The following is a 12,086-nucleotide window of genomic DNA, read 5'->3' on the forward strand; positions in this document are numbered from 1 at the left end:
GGTAGGTACTTCTGAGATGGAGCAATTCCTACTCTGGCATGCCTTCACTGGCTCCTTGTACATTTGAAGAGTTTTTTTTAAAGATTCGATTATTTGTTTTCCACCTTGCCTCTCTGAGCTCCTCCACCCATTAAACACCTCAGGTCTGCGAAACAGACGTGATTAGAGGTACTGAGGACGAAGAGGGGATTGATATTTTTCCACCGCCGGTCCCTCTCTTTGGAATGATCTTCTATGAAACATCCGGCGTGCCGCCTCACTTCCTATCTTTAAAACTAATTTTAAATGTTATTTTTATTCGCTGGCTTTTGACTCAGCATGATACTTGGGACTATTTTTATGCTTTTTTTCTGTCATTTTTATTTGATTGTTTTATGATGTATTTTTGCTTCATGTGCAGTAGCAATACTTTATATCCAGTGGTTGTTGTTTTAAAGTGCCCTATAAATACAGTTGGGTATAGGTTGATCAAGATTTGCAAATCATTCTATTCTGTTTTTATTCACATTCAACACAATGCCCCAACTTTGTTGGAATTTGATTTGTATGTATGTATGTATATATAATATTACTTTTTTGTTTGACCTAACCATTTACAGTGTTCAAATGGATCGTGACCTACTGTTCATGAGACACAATAAACCTAATTTACGTAACATGTAGGCAACAAGCCTTTAGGTGGGTCACAATAATGACCCGACACATCCTAATTCATGTGGTTTCCTTTAACTAAATTAAAAGGTTTGATTACAAAGATATCTGCACACCAACCAGATACAAACTACCAGATGGTAATCAAGACAGCCTGAATGGATTACTATCAAATTAAGTTCCAAATCAATTCAAATGTTTTTCCCTCCAAAACACGATGTGACAAAACTTCAATTCCTTGCAACAATAATCTGCTCTGATGGAAATAAGTGCAAGCAGTCTGGTCAATGTTTAAGAGACACAGTTACATGTACATTCATTACAATTTATTTAGGGCAATAATTACATTTTCTACACTTCATTTCTTTAGTTCCAGACAAAGCAAACGTATTTGCATTAAGCATCACTTAGTAATGTCAAACATACTGTATAACAGAAAGGGAGATTTTGCCAATCGCACACCGAAAAGGTGACAGGAGTGGAGACAGGGAAAAAAAATAAAAGCAAGAACATTTGGAGGCAGACACTCGGTGGATGCTGACAGCTGAACTGGAATGTCGAGTCAATTGCTTGTGTTCTCCCCAATGGTAAAGTGGGATGTTGACAGCTCTACGCAGAGCTGGTCACAGCCAGTTTTTTCAAGTGGTCCATGAAGACCTGCAGGCTGACGTCATCAGTCAGGATTGGTGCTCCTGTCTCCTGTAGTTGCATACCAAACAAAGCTGATGAAAACTGTGATGAGCGTAAGCCCCCACCCCACTGACTCATTCAGACTATCCAATCTCATTTATGACTCTAATCCTTGAATCACTTTAATTGAACTAAGTGCATTTGTCACTAAGATTAGTTTATGCAAGTGCTCTTGACAATCTCAATCTAAGGCTTCCAGAGCCAAACTTCCATATCAGGCAGAGCTTTCTTGATTTGGCAAATTGGAGAATAATTCTATTTTCATTTTAGCCCTAGTCTCCATTTAGGATAAGAGGCTGGGTAATCCACGATCCAGCACTTGTTGACAGGTTTACTTTGAAGTCTCTTTGGCTAGAGATGCTTCTCTATCTCAAAGCCTTTCATTTGAGGAGGGCGAGTATCATTCAGAAAACAGTTAACCAGTTGAAAGCTCTCACACCATTTTGACAATTCCTCTCACTGAAGTAATCATCCATTTTTTTTAACAATGACTGTACTCGAACATCTATTTGGCTTAATTGATTTTTTTGTCCACCATGGGGGAGCTTTGGAACCATGGGTTCAAGTTCCACTTCGGACCGGTGCCTCTCCAAAAATTAGTTGGAGCGATGCTAGCCTAATTTGTGACTAGTCGGGGTGGCCTTGATCACGGCTCAGTTGCAGCACAGTGTCCCTTTCATACTGACATCTCTCCTCACATGTGTGCACAAGCAGACACGTGTGTGTATGTGTGTGTGCGTGTGCGTGTGTGTGTGCGTGTGCGTGTGTGTGTGTGTGTGTGCGTGTGCGTGTGCGTGTGTGCGTGTCACATCTGGATAACAGCGTGGTGTGTTTTTTGTTGTCGTTATTAATAGACATGGCTTTGGCTTGAGCATTAAAACTGCAAATAATAGCAAAAGGGCAGTTTTTCAGGAAATGTGTTCCCAAAACGATCTGCTAATAGGATAATTTATGCAATGCCAAACCACAGATGAGTGTTTTTAAAGCAATAAAAAAAGTCAAAAAGGGTACCTGTCCCCAAGCGTAAAGGTTGTTGTGGGTCTGGGAAGGGTTGACCTTTGAGAGCAGGAAGCGGGCCTGCGAACCTCCATGCTCTGTATCGACATAGCGAGGCATGGGAAAACGCGTCTGTAGAATCTCCTGCGCGTCATCCAAAGGTGCCTGGAGCAGCTGTTTGAAGTTTTCATACTCGGCCATTTCCTGGTATCCTGCTTTTCGCCACTGGGCTATGGTCTGGGAACAAAAAGGCAAAGAAAACAGATGTTCGGCAACCTTTAATGGAATCACCTATCAAAAATCAAAATGTCTAAACCAGCGAAACTTTCAAACTAGCCAAAACTAATTAAACACAACAAGGTTCCCACTCTTTTCTTGAAATGGTTTTCCAGGACTTTCCCAAGACTTTTTCATCACATCACAACATGCAATAATACATAATTCAAGCCCCAATCTGTGGATAAGTGTTACTTTCTGCAACTGTATCCGGCATTTTTTTTACTTTTACCAAATCAGCCAAATACCGGTAAATAAATGAATGAATGAAAAAAATTCTCAAAGCTGCAATTCAATTCTCATCATTGACCCCAAAATAACTGCTAAATCGCAAATGTCCACAAAAATAAGCTACGGTAATTTGAAGGTTGCCATTGAAATTACTTTTCATTTCTAAGTACGGTAAATCCAGATAAAGGAATTAAGCTGATTGACTAATGAGATGGTTTGAGAGAGGCTAAAGCCCAGGCTCGCACCTAGAGCAGAGATGAAGCAGAAAAGCGTGACCGCTTGGGTTTATTTTTATTTTTATTATTTTGTCCCTTAGAATAAATTCAAGCAGAAAAACAAATTTCAATGTATTATCGTCAATGTTTTACGTATTCTGTCGTATGATCTTTATGTTATGTTAAATGTTCTGATGTAGTGGATTGTATTCTTCCGATTACCTCTCCATGGTAGATAACAAGCTGAAAGAAGGTGTCCATCAGCAAGATTCGATCTGGAAGGATACTGCTGCTGTCCAGGAGTACAGGCTGAGGAGGAGAAGAATTGCTGATGTCTTTTTTTTTAAATGTTAACATTTACATATCACAAATCTCCACATCTCATAAGGATCAAGAGTCTAAAACGTGTAAGGCTGACCTCTGGTGGGCCATGAAAGGAGTACGAGTAAAGGATGGGCTGGATCATGATGAGCGACTGTGTCAGGTCCTGCCTGACAAAGTGGTGCCTGTAATAAGAGGACTCATCTGGACTGTTGTTGAACACTTGCAGGAAGGGCGACCGTCGCAGGTGGAACATAAACTGCAAGTCAGAAGCAAGACATCATTAAAACGAGTGTCCCATTCATGGACATGTAGATATTACATTTCAAATCCAGTAAATAGCTTTATCGAACATTCTGGCGGTGTTTGTTTTAATATTATTTATTCTCTATTTACTTACATAACATGTGCATTCAATCAATCGCCTCAATAAATACTCATCTGACAAGCAAACATAGCTTTGTAAGGGAGAAAGTACTGATTGCGTTTGATTGTGCAGTTGGCCCTAAAACCATTCGGTATGTCAATTAAATTCCTTACATTAATCTTGTTTTTCTTTTTTTAAGAATCACTCGCAGATGTGTGTAATGTACCTGAGGGTAAAGTGACAGGGACTCTGACAGCTTGAAGGACGTTGGATCATCTTTATTGAATTGACCAAACTTTTGGCACTGCAACATGTGAAAGCATACATGGGAAAAATAGAACCATAGAGTACATTTTTCTCATTTCAGATTAATTGTGCAGTGTTCTTCACATTCTGCGATAAGTCACTCACCAGGCGAATTAACTGCCTGTCGAGCCAGCGCAACACATCGGGCCCCTCCTCCGACTCTGCTCGGAAGACGCCCAGGCGAGCCATGAGCACAGCGGCTGCTTCTTGATCAAATGATGACTCAATGTGCTGAATTTGGGACTGTGCATCTGCCCAGCTTGGGTGGGGACACATATGACAAGGAGACACTGTGGGTACAGTTAAACACAGGTGTGGTGCAGGTGGGGCCTGTCACTATAACATTTTAATGATGATTAGGGTTGGGCCTGTCACAATACCATTAATGATGATACATGTTCCTAGAAACTATCACAACAAATGATAGAATTTTTGATCATGTTTTTAAATGATATTAGAGCATCATATTTGAAGTATGTTCTTTTTAAGAGCAACTAACTTTAAGTTGCAAGAATATTGATTGGTGGCAGTGAAACGCAGAACAGAGTGATATCTCCAACAGAATGTCCTCTTTTTGCCCATGTACAAGGCTAGAATGTCTGTAATATTCCCTCTGAATTTCCATGCGAGCATTCACACAAACTACCTGAGGCTTCTTCGAACCAGGGTGAGCAACAGATATGCACACGGAGGGTGGTCAAACTAATATCATACCTATCCAAAACCTGAGAACATAACACATGATGTGATATACTGTAGGTACTGAATGTGACAAAAAAAAAAAGTTAAGCCGCCTGTATTTTAATCGCTTTATAAGAAAAGGATATGAAAAATACAAAATGCGCAAAAAGTTCTGGTTTGATTTTTTTTTTAATGCACTGCATACATTTCCTGTGTGCTGAGGTGAAAGCAGTACGCAATCGGAGAATTTAAAAAATACGTGTTTGTTTTTTCTTTCACGATTTTTGCAGACAGGCCAAGTACACCTACAAGATTGTCTGTTGCATCAATAATAAAAAAGCGGTCTTACTTCCTGGCAATTGTGGTGACACGTATCCTCCTCTGAGTGTTGGAATGCTGGTATTGGGTTACAAACTGGACTGCCCCCCGGCCACCCTGTGGGATTGGTGCATTGTGCTGCATATAGAGAGACAGCACATAACTATAAATTCGCCACAAGAATACAGTCGTACCTCTTTTCAACGTACCCCATTTACGTTTCCCCCCTTGTTACATTCACAACTCAAAGTCCAGATTTCACATAACTCATTTTTCATTTGCCAATTTTGTGAACAACGAACACCTTTATTACGTAAGCCTCCTTATCGGCCATTTTAGTGAAAATGGTTACAATGAACTACCGTTACAACGTACAGATTCGTTATGTCCCTCGAGGTACGTTGTAGTGAGGTTCGACTGTACTGTATTAACTAATGTTATGTTTACTCAGTCAAAAGAAATGAATATTCCTGAGCTTGAGGCCCAAGCAAATATGCTTTACCTGATTCACCACTTCAAAATAAATGCCCAAAGTGGTGGAAGGACTAAGACTGCACACTTTCCACTGGCTTGTGCCACCAACGCCCATCTCCTACACAAAACAGTGAATTGTGAAGAGTGACAGCGAGCCCCCAAATAACATCATTAGAATACAATGACTTACATTCTCGGATACGCAGGAGCCCTTTGAGTTGAGCGATACGCAAGGTCCAATGGCCCCGCATACCTTCAGTTCTCGTGAAGTCTGCACAGACACAATGACACATTTGTAAAGCTTTGGAACACACAATCATGGAAATGTCAACATTATTCACTTCAATATTGCGTGCAGAAATAGACTCAGTTGAGAATTGTGAGCACAAAATCACTTGTTTACCTTGACCTCCATGATGCCTCCGAAGGCCATGCGGAAGTCGCCGTTATAATCTTTGTTGAAAACTCTCTGGAAAGTTTGCTTGAACAATGAGGTATTGAAGGAGTCTCCCATGACTATGTGTCCCCTGAGAGTAGAGCAGAGACCATTCTCATCTTTTCATTACTCGCAGCTTGCGTTTTAAGAACCCAGACTAATAGTACTGAATGTGTAATGCAGACTAGGAATGCGCATCGTTTGGTTAAAGTGTTTACGTTTCATTCATTCATACAAAAAAAAAGTACATATTGTCCATCTTCTGTTCTGTAGACTACCTTGCTAAACGAGAATAGATCGCAAAAAGAGGAAGAGTGGAATACCTGTTTGTTTGCATAGTATTATGTACGTAACACTCAAATAAACAATCCCGCAGCCATCAAATGTTTGGCTATCCTTTGCTGACGTACCCAGTGAGATTAGATAAACATTTCATTTCCAGCAGCCCAGTCTGGTCCAAAGCACAGGCGTAGATGTCAATACTGTGGCCGTTTACTGCTGATCGGTTGGCTAAGGCTTCATAGTACTGCATTGAAGAAAGAATAAGAAGACAGTGGGGAATTTATTTATTGTATCATGTTGAGTCCAAAAAGAGCTTATAATTAAACACCGTTAGCCATGTTTTGACTCACCTTTGTAGCCTTCTTCAAGTGGCGAGCGTTATCCTTCTGGATGTCATGCCAGGAGCGGATGGGGGTTTTCAGCTCGTCTCCCACCACCATTCCGGGGCCCTGAGTGGGGGGCCCACCGATGAAGAGCATGACGCGAGCACCAGTGTTGGGGAATGTGCCCTAAGAGATTGTTACCACATAAGTTCAAATGTCAAATGCAATAATCACATTTAATTAAACAGCGAACATGAGCATTAAACACGACAGCTGCGACGTTTAATCACTCATTCTATAAGCAAATTCATAGAGAATTATTTTAACTGAGTAATTATGTCCAGACCTTGTTTCATTTTAAAAGATTTATAAAAGACCTTGAAATTTCAGCTCCTTAACAAGACATTTGCAAACATCAGATTTCACTTTGGAAAAGAGTGGAACAGCAATTTTATCTATTTTCTGACATGTTACAGCACAAATCAGTCATTTAATAATATAAATCTATCTATATTTTCTGCACTGTCAATTTGAAAAACGCTGTTTTTAAAATCTGTTGATTGACAAAACAATTGAGATTCATGGATTATTTAAGGTTTTATTTTTGTTGCCTAGTGAACGCTTACAATTTTATTTGTGACATTGTTTTGTATTCCAGTATTATTTATACAGTGCAGCGCAAGAGATGTGCACAGATTTTCAAGTTTTCCATTAGAACAGGCATGTTGAGAGAAGTGATTCTTGTTGATGCCAATGTGAATGATGTTAAAGGCAAGGTCTTCCAGGAAACCAGCTTCAGCATGAACAGCCCCTAGGAATATGCGAAGATGCAGAAACATCCACTTGCATGTTTAGTTTAGGTTATGTAGGAATAAATATAAGAAGAACTCATCGTAGAGAACAATATTTTGTTGTCGTTATTGCCTCACAAGTGTCAAGCTGGCATGCCTCCGGACAAACAATCCAGTGTGATGTCGTGGTCTAAACCTGAATTTAATCTAATCAGGCCTCTTTGCTTGGCTAAAGGGGAGCAGTCGGTTGCACTTGCATTGCATAATCATACAGATTAGTGGATAATGACGGGTAAGGGGAAAAGACAGAAGGCAAACAGAACTGGCCTTTGAGCTAGAGAATTACATGTACTGTTTCTGCACAAGATAAAGATTCTGCAGAGATTGCATCACTGAACAGCAGCACGTGGAGGAATCAACAGAAAGAGGCTAAAGTTCAGTGCACAGGGCACTTCCTTAAAAATGACTGCTTACACGGTGAGATCCCAAGAAGATAAGGCTTTCATTTTGCAGATTAAATATGATCACATTCTAGGTCACCATCGTTAAAAATAAGGCACTTTATCGTCTAGTAAAGGTTTGTGCACACAAAATGACTGTCAACGTTCCCTTGCACTACATTTACATTACACAACGACATTCAAACATTTTTTAAAGATGAGCCAAATATTTTTTTCTCATTTTTATGACATTCTAATAAATTGGGTACGGACAGTAAATGCATCATGAAACTTTTCTCTTCCATAATGGGTCAATTTCTTCTTTAATATTGATATGATATTCACTTTGTAGCTTTGGTAATCAGGGTATAATACCTCCAGCAGACCGACAGCAACAGACAGCGCAACACCAGTTGATCGGAGAGGCCTTTTACCCTGGGGAACAGGCCAGGGGTCTCTCTGGAGCTCCCCCAGTAAATCGGTCAGATTCATATCAACTTTATGCACAGGCTGAAGGAACCTGAATATCAAGGATGAGACAATTGCCATTTTAAATAGTGGGACTTTTAGAAACAGTTTCAATTCACTAAGGGAAAGCAGCAAATGGGGTGTTGCTACTCCTTCGTACCTGCAAGAGGCTGCAGCATCTTGAGGTGCAGGAGGGTGCCCTGGCTGTCCTGCTACAGAAGGCTTTGTTAAACCCAACATCTCCTGAAAAAAATGAAGAGATTTTGTTGAGTGGCATTTTTGACATTTTGTACTGTCGGTGTATTCAGCAGTACATACAACGAATGATGGCACCAAAGTCTGCTTCAAGGCAAGTGTGAGCCGCAGGCGTATTTATTTTGACTTAAGTTGCATGGGAAATAGCCCTCTGGAGTTAAACCAAATCGAAGTGTGCAAACCGCTGTCGGACTTGGTATCAGGAATTCTTCTGAGTCTCACCTTAGCAAGCATCTCTCGGTCTGTTTTCCATGTACTCCAGCTTTGTTTTTATTTTAAGGTCAATAGTTACAGTGAGAATCCTCATTCATCATCGTCTTACGTCACCCACCTGAATCTGTTTAGAGGTGAGATCCTTGGTGCCCCTGAATACGTAGCTCTTGGAGATCAACTCGCAACTAAGCTCATGAACCTGGACCATTCGTCCGAAAGTGATGAGGCCCACGAAAGCATTGGGAGGCAGAAGACTGAGGGACATCTGAAGGGACTCCTTCAAAGCCTGGAGGTCTTCTTCTTCCAAGCACGTGTCTACTACATAAAGGAAGATCAGTGGAGCTGAGGGTCCGCGCTGTAAAAAGGAGAAAAGTGCACATGATTCAGTGTTGTTTCGGAATGTGTGATATGCTAATGTCCAAAATAGAATGTTCATGGGTCACATTGTACTATCCCTCTGTCCATACATGAGACGCCGTCACAGTAACAAAGTGTGTTGCATGTACCTGTACTATGTACTCAATGGTGGAAAACTGCGGCATGAGTTCAGCTGGTTGGTTCACTTCTGATATTCCCGCATAGGAAGGAGGGAACTGCAAACATACAGAGATGCACATAGGCAAAATAAGTAAGACATAGCTAGGTATGCTTCAAAACATCCTGCGATCATCAGTACTTACAGGGTTTCTCTGGAAGCAGAAGTTACAGGCCCAAATCTTTGCTCTGAAGTCAACTTGACTGTTAAAAAATGGATAATAAAACAAACAGGTTTTGTTATGCATCTAAACACAGAAAGAATAATGTGCTATACTTTCTATGACCAAATTGGATTCTGGTCGTGGTTTCTGTTAGTTAATGATGAGTAAATATACGACATATAACGGAGTGAACATGAAATACTAGATGTCTTTTTCTGCTGTGGCCCAGACAGCACTCTAGAACAAAAATATAATGATTACGAACAAAAGCAATAATCAAAACCAGGAATCACTGAATAGTTTAGCATGCCACATCCACTGTGCAAAATGCAACACTCCACCCATTGTCAACAGGCTACCATATTTCATTCATGCCGCATGTCATACAAAAAGCATATTTGAGAATAAAGATGACCTTGACCTTGATATATTTCAGGTGAAAAAGCTAACAAACTGAAATGTTTTGATCATTTGTAAATAAATAATGTACCTTAATATTTATTGCACACTGGAAGCACTTAACGGTAAGTCAAATTCAAATTGCATAATTCTGAATTCAACGAAAATAGAAATGAATCTAAACTTATACCGCCCATTTTCTTTTGCTTCATGAGGCTTTTTTGAACACTCCCAAAAACAAACAAAAAAACTCAAGCTGCTGTCATGCATGATGTATTTCGGGAAAGCGTGATATGCTTTTGGTTTGTTTTGTGACATTTATTCCAAATGAAGAACCCTGTTCCAACAAATAAGAGTTTAACCAGCGAACACAATATTCATGTACAGTAGATATGATATTACATTTTAAAAAATCTCACATCAGTATCATGTCAGAATTTTCTTTTAACTCTTAATATTAGCAATGGAAAATATTTTAATTACACCTTGTTGGCCAATCACAAAAGGTCAGCAAAAAACTAAAACTACAATTGTTAGGAAACACTTTGTGCAGGTGTAACCTACCACAGTGGATTGAGCACTGCCTTGCAGTTGGCTCGGCTGCACATGACAGGCTCATATTGGACTGGGGGCAGGTCGGGCCTTTCCTTGAGTGGTGTGAAGAGACACGAGACAGGTACCACAAGCCTGGTCGCTTCTAGTCGGCTGGAAGGCCAAAGATTCCAACTGAATCTCACGCCATCCCTGTCCTCATTCTGTTGGATGAATTCCTGGTAGGTGGCCATCAGCAAGCTTCAGCAGCGTAGAGGGTCAACAGAGGACAATATGAAGATGACACTCACACAAAACCTGCTTCTAGTTTTATCTAGTCTAAAACAAACAGTAGCAGTGTTTGAATTACATTTCAATGTCTAATTGGAAAATATGACGCACAAATGCACCCCAGAGAAACCTGATCAACGAGTTATGGTGAGTGTGTGAATACATTTTACTAATGTTTTACTCCACCTCTGTTTGTGTGTGTTAAGGAAAATTTGCTACGCCTTCAGCAAGGAAATTATTATCCTTCTGCTGTAAGAGGACACTAATTGCTAGTAGAGGACACACTGTTCGCATGCCCAAATGTGGAGCGGGAAAAAATACGCAACTCAAGACAATTATGTTTGGGTTCTCACGACTTGTGGTCTTAACTTGTTACTTAATTTATTACCAGGATTTTTCTAGGGTTGGCACATTTGAATACAGCCATCTTTTAAAAAAAATATTGAATGCGTTTGCTCAATAAGGGCTTAGATGTCAACATTACTCATGGACGAAACCGTATGAAAAAAAATCGAAATAACCTAAACGATCAGAGGCTTATTATACTAGACTGCAAACGTAATGTTCTTGAGCGTTGAGCATAACAAAAAAAATCTTTCAGATTTGAAGCCTTGACACATACAAAATGTTGTCCAAGGAATGGGTTTTGCCATCCTAAAGTACTGTCCACCATCAACGTCCCATACAGTACACGAGACCAAACACTTCGTGTTACACTTCGAATACAAAAGGTAACAAAAGCCTTATCGTGAACGATATATACTTAAAATTAGTACAATAAAAGAAAACAAAACGTTTTCCATCCGTGGTTTGCTAACACAACCTGTAACCGAATGCAGGCAGTCCGGTATGCTACACCACTAACGGAATTTATTTAGCATTAGCCCATCTTCTGACAACCCCTCCAATCTGCTATACATTGTCTCGTGGATGAAATCATCTTACCTTTAATATCAGAGTGACGTCCGTATCAGCGTTTATTCTATTAAAACAAATGTAACATTTGGACCTCAAAAACACAAGATAGACAAGAACAGAACACAGAGGAGACCGCGAATGTTCACGACGAGCCGGCTTGTGCTCTCTGTAAAGTGACGTGTAACTCCAAGCTTGGACAGTTCCAATTGGTTTCGATAGCAATGACGCAAAACGGGCGTATCCGCACGCATTCGGAACAGGAAGTTGCCATCCACACAACACGGTGTGCAAGTGATGGTGCATTCCAGCTCATGTCAGAAGTCGGAATTTCTACTTTTAGTCAGGAAATAATATTTACATGCTCTGACTCTAGCTTCCAGGATCAATCGAAAGTAAAACTCTTTTGCATGTTTTATTACATTATCGTAATACATGCAATTGAAATTTGACCATTATCAGGGTCTTTGAGACTTTACCTTTAAAAATACGCTGTATGGTTGTTATGTAATCATATA

General features: G+C 40.1%; 2 protein-coding genes across 4 annotated transcripts in view; both read right to left on the reverse strand.

Moving 5' to 3' along the window:
• The window catches only part of LOC127613356 (transmembrane channel-like protein 7), a 249,308-nt gene that overhangs the window by 29,327 nt on the left and 207,895 nt on the right, over nucleotides 1-12,086 (reverse strand). The window contains exon 1 of one of the 2 annotated variants that reach the window (XM_052084368.1): nucleotides 10,935-10,945. The exons of the other annotated variant lie outside the window; for it this stretch is intronic. The gene's annotated coding sequence lies outside the window, so the exon portion shown is untranslated. Of the gene's footprint in view, nucleotides 1-10,934; nucleotides 10,946-12,086 lie in introns of those variants that run through there. 2 annotated transcript variants of the gene reach the window in all.
• sec23b (SEC23 homolog B, coat complex II component) lies at nucleotides 956-11,781 on the reverse strand. 2 transcript variants are annotated; one of them, XM_052084365.1, is made up of 19 exons: nucleotides 11,599-11,780; nucleotides 10,396-10,623; nucleotides 9,415-9,472; nucleotides 9,241-9,327; nucleotides 8,853-9,089; nucleotides 8,427-8,509; nucleotides 8,174-8,318; nucleotides 6,595-6,753; nucleotides 6,373-6,488; nucleotides 5,930-6,053; nucleotides 5,717-5,797; nucleotides 5,555-5,644; nucleotides 5,084-5,190; nucleotides 4,159-4,312; nucleotides 3,974-4,051; nucleotides 3,478-3,639; nucleotides 3,282-3,368; nucleotides 2,353-2,574; nucleotides 956-1,350 (listed from the first exon to the last, which is right to left on the reverse strand). In XM_052084365.1, exons 2-19 carry the CDS (start codon nucleotides 10,614-10,616, stop codon nucleotides 1,261-1,263), a joined length of 2,301 nt encoding a protein of 766 aa, XP_051940325.1. In that variant the 5' UTR covers nucleotides 10,617-10,623; nucleotides 11,599-11,780; the 3' UTR covers nucleotides 956-1,260. The 2 variants fall into 2 exon arrangements, with proteins under 2 accessions (XP_051940325.1, XP_051940324.1); XM_052084364.1 differs by having other exon boundaries at nucleotides 8,174-8,509; nucleotides 11,599-11,781.

The sequence above is a fragment of the Hippocampus zosterae genome, chromosome 13 (assembly GCF_025434085.1).
Source record: "Hippocampus zosterae strain Florida chromosome 13, ASM2543408v3, whole genome shotgun sequence".
Classification (NCBI taxonomy): domain Eukaryota; kingdom Metazoa; phylum Chordata; class Actinopteri; order Syngnathiformes; family Syngnathidae; genus Hippocampus; species Hippocampus zosterae.